This window comes from Bradysia coprophila, chromosome III, assembly GCF_014529535.1.
Source record: "Bradysia coprophila strain Holo2 chromosome III, BU_Bcop_v1, whole genome shotgun sequence".
Lineage (NCBI taxonomy): Eukaryota > Metazoa > Arthropoda > Insecta > Diptera > Sciaridae > Bradysia > Bradysia coprophila.
Window position 1 is genome coordinate 1999927 of NC_050736.1, and position 17730 is coordinate 2017656.

General features: G+C 32.0%; 1 protein-coding gene across 2 annotated transcripts in view; it reads right to left on the bottom strand.

Moving 5' to 3' along the window:
* The window catches only part of LOC119075735 (netrin receptor unc-5), a 75858-nt gene that overhangs the window by 3051 nt on the left and 55077 nt on the right, over positions 1-17730 (bottom strand). Inside the window, exons 10-14 of one of the 2 annotated variants that reach the window (XM_037182279.1) lie at positions 16601-16645; positions 13848-14069; positions 6411-6536; positions 216-420; positions 11-117 (exon numbers count right to left, since the gene is read on the bottom strand). In XM_037182279.1, coding sequence (XP_037038174.1) covers positions 11-117; positions 216-420; positions 6411-6536; positions 13848-14069; positions 16601-16645 — 705 coding nt within the window. The remainder of the gene's footprint in view (positions 1-10; positions 118-215; positions 421-6410; positions 6537-13847; positions 14070-16600; positions 16646-17730) is intronic. The other variant, XM_037182287.1, reaches the window with a different exon arrangement.

Below are 17730 nucleotides of genomic sequence, written 5' to 3' on the forward strand. Positions count from 1 at the left end.
TTATCCTCACATGTATTCGTTGTTGTTGCCAATGAATCTGTGCTGTGAATTCGTTTTGAATAATTCGATGATGAGTATGAATCATTTCCGCTCACTTTGTCCACTGGTGTTGCATAGCTAGAATGCAAAATCGAATGTTCGTTACATGTTCAAATAATCGTGAAAAAAAGTGGAATTAAAATTAGAGTTAAATTAGCATGTTAAAGTGGTCGTACTTGGTAGCTAAATGAGGTACATCATAATGATGTTCGGATATCGATCGTGATATTTTCATCGGTATATTCTGTCCAATTGGTAAATGTCCATTATGTGGATTCAACGGTGGATATTCGTAATTGGCAGCGTGATTGTTTTGGGTTAAATCAGGCTGAAATTGCATCGTTTTTTTGTCTGGGTCATGGAAATATTCCGGTTGCATTTCTGTAATAAAAAAATAAGAGAGGAAATTACTATACAAGAAGTTTGTCACAACCGTTGTTGGTAGAAAACCGAGTATTTCTTTTGCATATCATTTGCATAGCCGCAGGAATTATAATGGCTAAAAGGAAATCAATAAAATTGCAGATTATTCAAATTGGTGGTTTTGTGAGAGACTTTATTTCGTAAATATATTCCAACAAAGTCGTGCTGTACCGATACACAGCGGACAGGTATGTAAATTCTGATTGGTTTGCATTTAATGTGACATGCATCAGATATTTTATCCTACGAGCTGTGCACTTTAATTAAGAAAGCTACAAATTACGTGAACAGACAATTGGTCATTCATTTATGGCGGCGATTAGGCGAATCACGCGTCTATGTCATTTATTTAAGTTGACGTTGTCTCGCCCGAATTTGTTAAGCATCTCCTGCTTTTTATTCTGAGCTCACCCAGACATTGTATTTAAAATACTTGTCTGTTTAACGTTCGATATAGAATTCAGCGAGACACAAAGAAAATAGATATTCGTTGCGGTCATCGCTTTCCCGACACAAATACTTTTGTGTGTTAACAATGATGTTTCTCTATGAATGCCGAACAGATTCGGTATATTACCGTATTCGTTTACTCTTTTGCCATGAAATATTTGTTTATTTTCCTGTAGACATTATTCAACCACCAGATTAACACTCTATATGCACACAGAAAGAATGGATTGAATTCATCGACGTTGCCCCGCAGCATCCCGCCACCCTAACATATAATGACTGGATATCATTTCCTTCGATATTTACCAGCATAACTTATTGTAATACACATCCTCTTCCATACCAATAAAACTTCCTTTCATACAAACACCATACATGTTGGATGAATGGTATACATTAAAGACACACACAAAAAAAGTTTGGCTCATATTTTCCGATTTTATTTTAGTTGCTTTCCAATATAATATCTAAAAACAAATATAAGGAAGTCAGTTAATATAGCGGAGGAGAGCATGTTAAGACGACGACGAAGAAGAAAAAAAAAATTCAAAGAAAAGTTTTAACGACATGACTTGTTATATTTTTCTTAAAATAGTTGCAGTTTGACATTTTGTTTAGGGTCGCAATAAATCAGCTAAGTTCATCTTTCGATGGGAGAGAGAGTGTATAGTATATTCGTTATATACACAAGAGTCTGCCATTAAACATACACATTGGATGTATAGGAAAAAGCAAGAAACAAAAAATCATTTTAAAAATAAATAACATATTAAAGAATGAAATTTATGTTTGTCTTCATTAAGCGCATTATTTACTTAAATTTTTAACGTTGAAAAGCATTTTTATGGTTTGGTTGTCGAAAAATAAAAAATAAAATCCAGAAACAAACGTCTCATCAAACCATGTCTCTGTGGCCAAATTATGTGTACGAAAAACAGTTTAGAAAAAAGAAAGAAAAATTTTTAGTTTTCCTTAACATTTCACGTTTGCTAATCCGTTCTGAATGCAAACGTTTTAAGAAAGAAAATTTATTGACAACTAATGTTGTTTATACGTTCGATAAATCTGATTTTATGTGGATTTTGTTATGCATTCTTTCCGAGACGTGAAACTATAAATTTAACGAAATTCAATATTTTATTGGTCGCTTTCAATTTATTGGTGTTTCGTTAACCGTAAAATATGAAAGCGAATTTTTTTCTCTTGCAAAAATTATGAGGTCCTGCAATAACAACAATTTTCGAAAGTTTTTCAGTAACTACAACTACAGTCACGATGCTCACATAATCAGCGAAACATGATCGTGTAATGACTAGAAAAAGATAGTTTTTGTTTTATTACAGATTCAGTTTGGCATGTTATACTGACTTAATCTTTATAGGGAGTCATAGAAAATAAAACGAGAATGTAGTCCGAAAATTAAGGCTCGTGTTTTTTGGGTATTCCGTAAACATTTGTATCATTTTGCTGATTATTGTCCAGGTTCTTGTGTCAATACGCTAGCGTTGCGTTGTTCGAGATTTTCAGTTGGGTCATTCGATTGGAAACGAAAATCTGCCAAAGAATTTCGCTTCTTTGAAAATCTAATTTCTCCATACATTTTTGCAATCGGACCTGTTTTTTCTGACACAAGCGCCTGTGCGACTGTTTTTCATCTGTTATCGACATTAATTAAAAAAAAACAAGCAATGACTGTTGGTTGCGATCTTTTATAGTGAATGAAGTAAAAGATTTTGAATCAAAATCTAGGCTATCAATAGAAGTAATAGATTTAATGAGTATAGAGCGATATGCTTGCGGTTTCTAAAAAATTGAGTATAATGAGAGACAAGTGATAATGTGTGGATAGATGACAGTGAGGAAGACCTACCAAAAATATCAATAAGAGAGTGCGAATAGCATCAGCCTAGATAAAAAGTACGGTAAGACATAAAGTGAATTAAATGATTAATATGATACTTAAACTGTAAGGTATTGCGTAGTCAGATAAATGTACAGATTTAGTGTTAGATCCTACTGTAGGCGGCGATACTTCCAGTGAAAGATTGTATGTAACTCAAATCTATCTGGCTTTTATGTGAATACTAAAAACTTGATATGTTTCACGCCGATAGATGGTTTCGGTCGATATTAGCGGTTTAAAAGGTGTCTCTGGAGTGTGATCAATCTTTACTTCTAAAACGTGTTCTATTTACTACTAAAAACTCAGCTTCAACATCTGTTTTCTACTCAATCTTGTAAACAGCTACACCGACGGTAAATTCAATAAACTGTTTAGTTATACATTCGGAATTCATTTTCCCAATGAAAATATTAGTATTTAATCCGCTTTTATAACAGCAGAGCGCTTAAAACCACAAAATATTCGTCTGGATTTTATGAACCCATTTATATTACGTATCCGAAATTATAATTAATTAAGTCTCTTCTGCAATAATTGAATTTCTATGTGTATATGTCATCATCGAAAACAACTTATCTGGGAATAAAACATTCATAATTAATTTTGTTGGTTTCGATTAAAAACGAAAATCCAAATGGAACCGAAACTGATATCAAATAATAATAATAAATAAAAAAAAGGTGTAAGTGTGTATGCATCACATATATATTTGTATATATATGACATAACAACAAGCAATGAGCTGTTTAATGTCGACAAATTACATGGTACTTTAATATTTGCGTAATAAAATCGACGTTTTCGTTTAATTTTACAATGAGCCACATTTTCGTTTCATTAATATTTCTTGAAAATGTTATACACTTCCGTCCCAACAGCGTTCCATTACGAACAAAAAATTCGTATAAATATTGACTTTTTTCCCTGATAAGATTATGAGTGTCGAGTACGAATGTCAATAAGGAGGTGTATTAATATGTGATTAAATTTAAATCAAAGTTACAAAAACACGCCGATGCATCAATCAACGAAAAAAGTAGTGGTATGGTATTATGGGTACCTATTGTGATAAGAACTCGATTTTGATATATATTTTTTTGTGTGTGTACCTTGCCTATCTTTGGTCGTCGCCTGTACACGCATTTCACATATGAAAATATGTGCCGTCGAAATGAATGAACAATCATTTTATACGCCTATTTTCCGTATGCTCATGAATTAGGTGTTACGATATAATTACGAGGTGTTACAAATTTATAATACGCTTCATTAATTAATTAATTAACAATTATTTTACCATTGTAAATACCGAGAATTTTGCGGCATTTGTTATTCAACAATTTACCCTAATAACTTTATGATGATAATGAATCAGAATGCCGACTTCGTTTAAAACGATATATATGTCTAACTTATATGGTATGTTACGAACCATTAGAACCATGAAAAGTTCATTGTTTCGCTTTCTCGGCTTTATTAATTTATTCCGTTCAAATTAGATTTGTGTAAATAAATATTCAAGCTACTTTTTGAACGTAACGCGGGTCCGGGCGTATAAAAGAAAGAGAGAGCCACAAGATTGTGTAACATGTGTCTCTTCGTCTCATCTGAGACAACTGATTGATTGTCTTAAGATGTTAAGTATGGTTTCCACTCAACAAAAAGTACTCAGTGTGAGAGCTAGCTGTCAAATAAACAAAGCAAAAATTGAAAAAGTTCAATTTTGGCTCTATACTTTTTTGGTAAGTTGAAATCAAGCCTTAGCCTGAAATAAATGGATATTATCCTAATATTTCACAGACGGAAAGCATTATTGGATCTATTACTTCATTTGATAAATAGTATGTTACTTACGATGTTCCAAGTTGTGTATTTGATAAGTGGGGTGTTCCCCACTTGTCAAATACACAACTTTGAACATCGTAGGTACAATGCTTTACGTGATTAGGCAATGTAAATGAAAATGAAAATATTTTTATTAGATTGATTTCCAATCTTTTACTTCATTTTTTTGACGTTTTGTTTTTGTTTTCGTATGAAGAAAAACTCGATGAAACTCAGGTTGTGTAATTGATTTATTGCTAAATATTTCGCAGAACATCAACGGTTCGCATTTTAAATGGCTGCAAAAAAAATTTGAACAAGTTTTTCTAAGGTTTTTCTCGTGATCGATAACATATGACATAGATTAACCGATCTTTTTCGGGATGTGATAATGTTTGTAAATTGGGGAAGACTTCACGTAGTTAAGTCAAAGTTGACGAATCCTGTTTCTGTTGAATTTTTTTCATATGGAACATAATCAGCACAGCTCAATGACACTGACTACCTCTGAACAAAAAGACTGAAACGCTTTCAACGAGTTTATCGCTTGGTTGTTACAGACTACTTTCTTCGTATATTTCGAAATTATTAAACGAAACAAAAAAAAGTACGTCACTCCGATGCAGATGTTCATTCATACACTAAAGACATCGCTTTGTGTCCACTACACATAATTGTGTCCTACGTTGAGTTTACTTCGATAGATATAATAAACGTAGAGAAATTAGAATAGTAAATAACTTTACGACAATTTCATTAGTTATACTGAAACACTTTCGTATTATACACTTTAACGGGTGTATACGTGTAAATAGACGGAGTCAATTATGCGTTCGCTTTACATTAACGTTTAAGTGCACAATAACAATAAAATTTCTTCATCCGATAAACATTAAAATCACGCTGTGTTTCGATCAATAATTATTAATCAATGGCGTATAAATTCTCCGATGTATGTATATATGCAGCAACATAAATACCGTCGTATACGCATCTAGATATGTGAGTTGTATATATCTAGGTTGTCTTTACCACACAGCTATCAACACCAAAATTGTCGAGTATAGTTTTAGCCGAAAAGTTTTAACAAAATTTCATCGATAAACATAATAGTTAAACGTAATTTATATTTTATTGAAACAAAAATTTTCGGGTTTTGTTTAATTTGGAAATTTATGGTTTTGAAAAGCTAGTTGGCTATAAAAACACACCATTTTCATATGTATTACATATCACAGCGACTATCTGGCGACAGTACCGAACATTTTATGCTATGGAAACTGTTATTTTGGTAGTTAGTTAGGTCGTTTAATGTACGTTTTGTATTTTTTCTGTAAATGGATCACTTCGTCTTACATATCTTAATACCGTCGAGAGTTTATATGGACGACGAAGGCCGTAAAAGTCGTACACAAGAAAATGTTTATTATTGAAGTGCATTTTTTTCCCTTACTTAGCTCAAAAACATACAATTTGAGTGTGGAATATATTTTTACTATCAGAAAACAAGTGTTTTTCGGTATGTTTATTTTTATATGCAGCGGATTATATGCGGGTTTAACTGCAACTATAAATTAATTCCCCATGCTTACTGGCGAGGTTTAGAAAATGGATTTTATGTATCTATATGCATATGCTAACAACAGTTATAAATGTTATGCTCAATGTGTAAAATGCATGGTAGGTAATTTAGTTAGGATATAGATAACGTTGTTGTATAAAGTGAAAAAGGGGGATTTTAAATTTATTTGTTTAAATGCGCTATGCTTACCTGTGCGTGCAATACTGTACGGTGGAAGTCGTCTACCTTTTCGTACACCACGAGACAAAATTACGCCCAACGCAACGCAAATAGCACAAACTACGGTCAATCCGATGTATAAAGCCCATTCTGTGTCTGAAATAGAGAACAAGTAATTATTAAATATGTTTAGCTGATATGCAATTTCTCGGTAAATAATTTATTTCGTAATTGTCACTCAATAAGGAAACACATATCAAACTATATGTCGATTGAAATGAATATGAAAGGATGGACTTATTGAAACACTACAATAACTGTTCCCTCCTATATGTTTAGTTAATAAACGGTGACGATACAAACACTTGATTCGATTGTCGATAATACTATGTGATGCATACATTGAGGCACCATACATTTTTCTTTTTTCAAATGACTATTAAATAAGGACGACTCGCTTCACCATCTAATTTATAATTAACATACACGACAACTGCATTCCGAAATGTCTTAATGGATTTATCCTCTTTGGACGAACCAAAAAAACCATTTATTTTACATCTTTAGGAAATATAAAATTTCTTGAAGAAAAATTTAATTTATGTGTCATAAACATAGAAACTTAGTTTTTATGTTGCATTGTTGAATTCAAATTTAATTTCATAAGAGAAAACAATTTCTATAAATTTTGTGGTCATACAGCAGAGGCGGGGTGTTTAATATAACTGTATAACACAATTTCTATAGTGAATTGCAAAAGCTTCATATTTCTGTGGCATGTTCCATGGAAACAATCATTCGGCTCAATTTCGTGTCACTTTACCACACACAAGAGAATGTATACTGGAAATATTATTTATGTTATTTCAACTCTTAAAGTTCATATTATTGGAAGAACTCAACTTCACTTTCTATGGTATCGACAATTAGCATCTATTGGATATATGTATAGTTAACACATGCCATACACCGCAAACATAAACATGAGAAACTTATTTGTTTGATGTACTCTGAACCGAGTTTCTAATAGGGAGTACACTTCTAAAATTCTTGCACACATAACTCGCAGTAAATGGTTATGGATATGTGTGTCGTGTATGGCTGTAAACGTGTAGTTTTGAGCGTACTAAACGCTATTCAAACTTCTAATATATAACCCACTGAACAATTATTTACTTGAAAAATTATGTTTTGAAGTGCAGCAATTATGGTTTTATCAGCTGTGTTTATGTGTGATCACACAACATGAAATTTGTGGATTCTTGGGAGGATGTGTTAACAACGATGGCTATGTTAGTTAGGTATAAATGCATGTAAAATCATTTGATAAATGATCAAAAATGTCAACAAAATGTTAAATGTGTGAATTGCTTTTTCAAATAAAATTTCTGTTTATGCTGAAAGAAATTCACGTTACGCCCTGACGTGTTCCAACAAAAGAATGAAAAAAAGAGTAAATGACTGGGTGTAGTCGTACAGCTACCTTCTAATTAAAAAACGTATTAACACAGACAAGCGTTGATTTACTCTTTGTACTCGCAGATACAAATTGGAAAGTAAAAAAAAAATTGTGTACCAGACAATGAATGTAATTATTGGTTTGTTAACTAACTCTGCGGCTTATAAGAACCAACGACGAAAACCGACGTTCATCTGTTATCGATAACAAGGACAAATAAACGATGAGCTCTTGTTAATCTTTACTAATGTAGCAGAATTTTACTTAAACAAATGAAGTAAAAGATTTTGTATCCAACACAAGCTAAACATTAAACAAAACAAGTAGCAGATTTAATGTTTATATATAATATTAGGCTTGCTGCTTATCACGCTTAATTATTAGGGCATAGAAACAATAGCCATTTTTCTTAGCCTTTTGTAACTAGTTTTATGTTGGACACAAAATATTTTACTTCATTGGTGTGTAATCATACAAAATAATAGAACACCAATCGCTAATATAGGCGTTATCGATACCACAAGCCGTGTCTGAACAGTTAAGTTTAAAGTGAGTATTAGTTCGCTCCGTGTTATTAGTATATGAGGAAAAAATCAATATCTAAATGATCGTTGCACTGTCTATTGGAATAATTGCAAATTCTTCTTAAAATGCATGATACTATAGCCTGCAACTAGCAATTCTTAAATGGGGTACTTTTATTTATGGCTTTTTGGCGTAAGAAAGAGCTGATTGTTGAAAATTTTTCGTAGCAGGTGTGGTATTTAAACGAAATGACAAAATTTTTATGAATTTACCGAATTAAATAAGTGATTGTAAATTATGTAGAAGGGATTGAAACCTAGCAGTTGTGGTGAGTCCAATAATTCCAAGAATGAAAGTGAAAGATCGTCAGAGAAGAAAGGATGGCAAATTTTAATAGAAGGTTGTTCCACGCATTTACCAGTCTATTGTTAAAAGCATAAACTTTCCTACATTTCTACTATACGTTAGCTGTTTCAACACCTAATGTTTACGAGTAAATGACATTGCACTATATTCCTTTCCTTTTAAAATGACAGCCTTTCAAAAATTACGCAACCCCTCAACCCAAACCCTCAACTCAACCAACAAAAATGAAACGACTACTTTATTTTGAGTCTGCGCTAAACTGAAATTACAGTAACTAATTCGAAAGGTAATTAAAAATCTAGCAAATTGTTATACCCATATACCGACCACAAGGAAGGGTAGATGATAAAACGCCATCTTGCCAACTCTAGAGTATTATAAATCTACAGGTTGCGTCATTGACTTTACCTGTCAAACGTGTAATTTGTTTGACAAAATGTCGAATCAGAGAAGAAATTATGTCAGAAGGAAATCAATTATTGAAGGAAAAGGTAAAACCCGGACGTTCATCTGTTATCGATAACCAGGACAAATAAACTCTTTGCTCAAACAAATGAAGTAACAGATTTTGTATCCAACACTATGCTAAACTTTAAACAAAACAAGCAGCAGGTTTAATGTTTATGTAGTTTATTTACTGTTACGCTTGCCGTTTATCACTGTTAATTATTTTGGCACATCCATTTTTGCTTAAGCCGTCTCTGAACGGTTAAGTTTAAAGTGAGTATTAACTCGATCCGTTTAATTATGATGTGAGGTAAGAACCAATCTACAAATGCTTGTAACGCTGCCTATTTGAATGATTGCAAATTCTTCTTCAAATGCATGATACTGTAGCCTGGAACCAGCAATTCTCGTATGGGGTACCTTTATTTATGGCGTTTTGGCATACGATAGCTGATTGTTGAAAAACTTTCGTAGCAAGTATGGTATTTAAACGAAATGACAAAATTTTTATGAATTTATCTATTTCTGTACCGTAAAAATCATGGAAATTTGTAATGCCCACAAAAACAAACTAGTTCTTCAAAGCACCGTCAAAATAATTAATCACAGATGTCAAAGACAATTTCTTTTTTGTAATGTTACATACGACAGAGAACACTAAAAATTTTAATTAGATTCAGTTGAAGATTTTTCACTTTATTCTGCAGCGAGCGCGCAGTCACTCCTATCCGAAAATGCATATATATAAAAGTTGTAGTCATACATGAGACGTTTTCTTTCAAATTTAAAATATCTCACATTTTATTGACTGTGAAAGCTATTTCTGAAAATTCTCTTTGGAACATATTCGAATTATGTTCGGTGACGACATAAATTGTAATATTTGAGATGTAAGTGCACATATGTAGCAGTAATACTTACACGATGTTGGCTTATTTTCTTTTTTTTTTCATTTTGTTTAAATTTCGTTAATAGCGGAAGGAAATGTGTCTGTCTAAATTTAAAAAAAAAAATAAGAGAAATACCTTGGTTAAAAAATCAGCGTTGGTCTTGCCGCATTTCATGAATATATGCATTTGGCATTTCTAATGTACAAACGCTGTTTTTAATATCAAAGTGTAATCGTAATAAATTTTAAGAGTAAATTAGATAAAATAAATAATTTATAAGAATTACGATAATTATACTGACACGGTTTAGATTCTAATAAAAATCATTATATTTTTGCGCAATATGTCCAATAAATTAATGACTTTAAGATATACAATGTACAGTACACGATCCAGATTCACGTTTCAAAATGTACTTTTATGCATTAAAAGCGTATCTCCATACCGTAGTGGAAAAACACGTGAAATAAATTTTTGGTTTATTTCAAGCTGATACGGAGACTCTCTCGCTGTCTCTCTATATATAAATATGTTATGCCAGAACAGAAATAATGAAATCGGTATCCGGGGCACAGTGAAACGTATTACTCGAACCGGCCATTGATTTCAATATTATTTTGAATTTATTATTTAATTTATTATTCGAAGAAAAACATTTTCTGAAACATGTTGTTAACACGTCTTATTATTATTGAATTGCAATTGAATTACTTAACGAAATAACAAAATTTTAAATTAAACACTTTGTTGTTGTACGAGTCAAATACATCGAATGTGAACTTTACATTTAAAATTTAAAAAAAAAAAACGTTTCGTTTTACAAAACAAATTATTTTGCTGCAGATCGTGGTGTGTGTTGTGGTATTTATGCATTGGAATTATTTATTTATCAATAAATATTGCGGGTGCAATTAAGAATTTCTTTATAATTCTACAGCATTCTAATTTAAAAGTCAAAGTGTGTTAAAGGAAAAGCAACGCACCAGCATTTGTACACCACTTGACAATGACATCTACTTTGTATACAAATTCCGAACTTTTTCCTTATAAGTGCACGTCGAATATTTGATACACTGTCCGATTGTGGTATCTGAAATGTAGATGTGCGTGGTGCGTTGGACAAAGACGTTGAACGTTTTTTTTTTCACATGGAGCATACCATATTATGACGATAAACACTTTCATCAGCACTTTAATGTAATGAACACAAATGCAAATGGAAATTATCTTGAATTCGAATTAGTATAAATCCCTTGTAGTTTTAGCGACGACATCTGCATTTATTCATAAGCGTTCATGGAAAATATAATCTGCGTATTATTATTGATAATAAAAAAAAAATGTTGTGGCATTAAGTAGACGATAAACAAATACAAATACAATGCGGTGTTATTCTGGTGGCACATTTTTCGTATACCATCAGGATCATTAATTATTTATTTACGTTCAGACTGTATCGGAATTTTCGAACAAAATTCCATTTACAGATAAGTTTCAGCACCCCAACGTCAACACTTAATTAAGCAAAAATATTTTCCGTAGTCCTATAAATAGCAACTACTAGCACAAAAACAAACTCCGTATCACATTTTCCGTCAAGAATTGTTCGGGAAATTATCTATCTCCCCAAAATAGGATTTATTTCCTGCTGCTGTGAATTCGTACAGTACACCGAACAGAAAAGTAAGAAAAGTTCTCAAATATCCAATTAGAATATTATCTTCATCTTAATGCAGTGTTAAACTTTTTTCTTCTTCCTTGTAACGAAGTACAGCATCGGAGCGTTGTAAGTAAGTTATTAAAAGTCTTTTGTACGAAATTTTAATAGCATAAACCATAAGCTGCTTTAATAATAAATCGAAATAATAGTAGCAACAAACAGTGAGAGAGAGTGAGGGCCCAACAACAGCATACAATACACAAAACAAAAACAAAACCATTTTTAATTCAAATTCATTGATGTGAATATAATGTCTATTAACATTTAACTTTTATATTGTTTGATTAATCAACAGAATTTTGTAACTTCATCAAAATAAACTGGGCGCAAAATATATGTAAATTAACAACCACGATGATGTAACACAATAACTTCGAAGCCATAACACTTTCTTGCGGTATTATGTATGAATAATAGAAGGTTTTCTCCGTATATATCAACAAGTAGAATTTCCCGTCATTGATTGTACTTTTCTAACTTTGCCGGAGCCCGAGTTATTCGGACCTAGCGATACCCAGAAGATATTTGACGTTGCAAGTTTTAGAAACTGTAATCTCTTAGCGAAAACAAAACAAAAATAAACTTTAGCTTATGATGCAAAATGTCAAAACAATTGAAGTAAAAGATTTTGTATCATGCGCGAGTCGATACTTGCAACAAATGAAGTAATAGATTTTACGTGTTACGGCATGTTTCATTTTCATTTACATTGCCTAATCACGTAAAGCATTGTACTTACGAGGTTCCAAGTTGTTATTTGACAAGTGGGGAATACAGCCCTCCCCTTCGGGTCGGGCTGTAACACCCCACTTATCAAATACACAACTTGGAACCTCGGAAGTAATATACTATGATGGCTATATCAATGAAAATGACACTGAATAGTGTTTAATGACAACAAAGTTAGTAAACTTTACTAAGTACACTGTACACTGAATACAATGTATAAACTTGCCATTAATTCGTTAGATTCCGCGAAGTGTTCGCTACTTGTTGAAGAAAGATAAAAACAGTTTCCTGCTTATACATTTTAAAGTATTTCGCGAAGCTAAATTTTTTTGCATCGTAAAACTAGCTGGACTTATCTTTGTCGGGTATTGAAGGTGCGAGGCGGTTATATTTTGTCGCTTTTAGCCAGCGACTTTAAGTCTTTAATGCAAATTTACCATCAGAAACCTTGTCTTCTAACTCAAAACCTAAATTTTGAATTATTTCATCATTTGACTATATTTTTGGATGTTTGGGAAGTCATCTTATATTGGAGCATAGGCTGAAAATGTACATGGAGCACAAAATGAATAAATTTTTATTTACGATGATGTCACCGTCTGAGTGCCCGATAATTTTTACTACTCTTATGGTTACGTAATACTTAACTGAGACTAGTGGCACTTATGTTTAATAGTTAGCCATGAAAGTGACTCTAACGACCCATTAAATTTTAGTTTGAGGCTGTTAACACGCGTCAAGAAGTCAAGGAATAAAAATGTTCAACTGAAAAATACGTTGGTCGTGTCGATAAAATTAGACTGAAATTCGAACTAATTATTGCGAACGACATCTTTTCGAAGAAGACTCATCGGAAATGAATTTTCAAATTTTTACGTCCATATGCCAAACAATGGGTGGACATAACATTGAATTCATTTTTATTTACTTTATATTATAATCATCGAATGCATCAAAGCTTTAAATGGACGAGTGAATATGAAGATATCAAATTATAATAATATTTTCTGACACAAATATAATTTAACCCACTGATTTTGAAAGATGATTGTAATGCGGGTGAAGAGAATTTATTGAATAAAAATTATTTATAAATAATATTGACATCAATAAAATTGATAAATGACTTTATATCTGCGACACATGATTCTCTCTAACACATCACAAAACATAGATAAATTACATCGTTCCACCAGTTATACAACATAACATAACATATTATGTTTGATAAGGGTTCCCATGACCCATCATTGTTAAATTGAAAACCAGCAATAAAAAAGAATAAAAGAAGAATCGTTCGCTTTCAGATAAACATTGTATTCCATACATACCCTCTTTTCCTTTGCTGCAATTACCACCACGGCATTCGGCTGTTTGAAATTCTCGTCCCGTGCACGATGACTTATCATTATTATTGTTGTTGTCGGTGGATAATTTCGACCCAGCTGGAGATGTTGATGTTGAATCAAAAACTCCAATGCAAGTTCTACGACGTATTTGAATGCACTCCGACGTACACGTACTCCAGTCAGACCATGCCGACCAACGGCCCCCTATGGTTTAAAATGAGAGAGAAAAAAAGTTGAAAAAAAAAATGAAAACCATTAATGTAAAACGAGACTGTAATAGTCTTACGACTATAATAAAGTTCTGCATGCAATATCCTGGAGTACACATATTCTATATGTGAACATTTTACCATAAGAACAATATTAAAAATTAAAAATTATTAACAGGAATAAATAATAAAACTTTTAAAACGTCAATACATAAAATTTAGCATTAATAAATCATATAATAATTTGAAAAAGGAATAAAACCGCCACAATATTCGTATACGTACATATCGTATGTAATAAATGTGTATGTCCATCCGCATATATACGTGAATGTTTTACGATTGCGTTTTTGAAAAGTAATTACTATAATGAATATGATAAATTTGCACAAAAAAACACCTGTTCTTTCGCACATACATGAAAATTGGATTTTTAAAGAGAAGGTGGCAATTTTTCTACACATAATCCGTTTATGTTATTGAAACTAAATATCGTGGAACACACAAATCGTTTAATTTTTTATTTAAAATGTGATGATTGGATACAAGACACAAGAGAACTGTGGGGTAAGTTTGCTTTTAGTTGGAGTTCAACGTGGAACATTAAAAAAAATAGTATGAAGAAGACCTGCATAACTTATAAGCTCATTCACGCTATTTTCTAAAAGGAGTGTAATTTCTTCGGATTAAAAACCACTTTTTATGTTTAAAGCAACTGTCAACCTGTTAGATGAATTTATTATTTCAATCCAATCAGCTCTATTCATTCCAAATAAAAGAACATTACAACACGTACGTACGTATATGTAGCTACGTCAAACCTGCTTCACAAAAATTCAATTCGTTGAATCTGCTACTTCTTATATTTGATATGAAATCTTTCACATCATTTGTTATAGCGCTTATTTTTCCATATAAGAGAATACTATTTGGAACTTATTGCTTATTTTTGTCATCGTTGTCAATAACAGATGACTAGTCAATGACTAGTAGTCATCTCTGAAAAGTGAGTATTCGTGGTCAGGTGTAGGCACTTTTGGAGTAGAACGTCATATTTAATAAAACTTTAACTTATTCGTACCTTCATTCATCGTCTATGAAATCACAGTTAGTGGCTAAATAGTTAGCTATCCGAAGAGAACTGACTTATAGAGGAAGAGTGGTTATTCGTCCCTCGCGCCCTTGAGATGCTTGGACAATAGTACGAGGAGGCAATGGAAAACTTTGGGCGCTCGCTTGCTCATATTACCAGCAAATCTAGAATTAACTATTGCTTTTTCAAAATATAAGATTTTTCATTTATAGATCAAACTTTATGTGCTTAATAGATTTTTTGCCAGAGAGCATTGTTGAGCCTTAGATGCATATGGAACCAATTGGATTGAATTGGTCGATTCTTGTATTTCTCATCGTGTGTTGTTTCATTCAGAATTACGGTTTGTGAGACTGGTTTAACTTAGAAGTAACAGACAAAGTGTACACGAAAGACGTAGACGTTGATTGATTTATTGTAACACAGACTTCCTCATTTTTATAATTCTGAATGTTTTATAAATAAACGAGCAAGTTATGGGAACTCTGGAATTTGGCAGAAATTGGTACAGACCAAAAGATGCATTTATTTACACAAAATGAAAGTATTGGTAATCGATTTGCTTCTTTAAAAATGCTGTTCTTTGTAAGCTTAATTTTTATGCTTCGCCTAAAGAAACATAGTTAATAGGAAATCCAGGATTAATTCCGGTTGGGAATTGTTTTCGTTTCTCAATTTCATACTGTTGCTTAGCAGACATAATATCAATTTTTGATTTCATTGATTTCGCGTTTTAATACACATTTAAAAAAAAAGTCAAATACGTCTTCAGAAATGAATTAAAATTTTATGTTGACATTGCAGAATGTAAAATGTTCATATATACGAATAATGAACCCAACCAAAATCATCATATTCTCTTTTCATATATTAATTTTTTGCGATCTACTGAAACTGCAGTTGGTTTTTTTGTAGGTTGATGACTAAAAACGTTTAAGGAAAATGAGATAAAAAAGTAGAGTAAGCAGTAAATTCGAAAGGTTGTCAAATATGTGGTGAATAGACTGTTAGAAAAGCAATAATGAAACAAGAGCATCAAGAACGATAACGTGAATATCCATCGTCACAATGTTTTCAGCAAATATATAGTATTGACGTCAGGGAATATGGTCAACATTCATTTGCAAATTTAAAAGAAAAATTTCAAATAAACACAAAAAGGATTTTCAATTGAAAAGATCTCAAACTATAAATAATTCTACTGTGTCTGCTACAAAAACCAAAATGAAAAAAAAATCCAAATACGTATAACATAACAACCAAAATCCTATTTTTTAGGGTTGTATTTATATACCAAAAATTTAATATTTCGAAAATATAATACCAAATAAATCAAATGTCGGAAATGAAAGGATAACATAAAAAAAATAGAAAAATTAAATTGGAAAATTGTATGATATGAAAACACGCATATTCTACATAAAATAGCTTACCAATCAATAGATCGAAGCCTTCTGGACTGACGATTTGAATATCCTCTACAATTTAGCGAAAGCGTTTATTTTAAGGAATAGAAAAAAAGGAAGAATAATACAAAAGCCATGTAGGAGTTAGACAATATAATTTTTATAAGTGGAACCGAACAAAACATGGGCGTGCAGTTAAACTTAAATTACATGTTACACAGCAATATTATTTTACTTTCTATGTAAATATAAATATGGGTATAAAGGCAACTTGTCTGCCGAGACGAGTACAATATATCCTTTCCTTTTGTCAATTTGCATATTCAATTAAATGGTAAAAACGTGTACATTTCATTTTATTTCCATATTATTTGGTTTGCTGATTTGATTTGGATGATACATACAACTGATACCGAGAGAGACGAGAGCTGTTTTAGTGTTATTTAATAAACTCGAAATGGTAAATTGCTTTGTGCTACATGCAAAAGGGTAATGATCGTTGGGAAAAATTCGACGCTTGTCGTTTAGCTATTCATCTTGATGTCAATGAATTTGGCAATAACAAGAATGAAAACGCAATTTTCCAGCAAAATTTTTTGTCATAACAAAATTGTATAGTTCATTTTGATAATTTTTTGCCTTCGCTGCACACTGCTCCGTGCTCCCGCTGTCTGGGATGGTATTAGTCAAAAGAGGAATCCAATTGAAATAGTTTTACAATTTACATATCAATATGAGTTGTAAGGATAGTGCAGCACAATCCTCACGTCATTGTAAAATTGGAGTTACCAAGAATTTCTATAGAAGATAGGACAAGAGTCAACGGGTCACGTTTCGTGTCATTTTCAAGAAACAGCTTGCGTATATGAGACACAGTCTGTACAGATAGGTTGGCTTTGAGCAATATCGAGTTAAGTACGCGAAAGCCGAAAACAGATCAAGAATAAAAGAAAGAAATTGAGCAGACTTGTCATTTTGTTTTAGACATTCGAAAAAAAAAATTCCATGATTTATGTGAAAGAATCAACGAACAAAGAACTAGGTGTTTCCTTCAGCATCGTTATTCAAATCAAGAGTGCTTTATTGATCTGTTCCTTGATCTTATGGTTTCACTCTATTTAATTATCTGTTATCAGCAGAGACGGCGATAATAAATA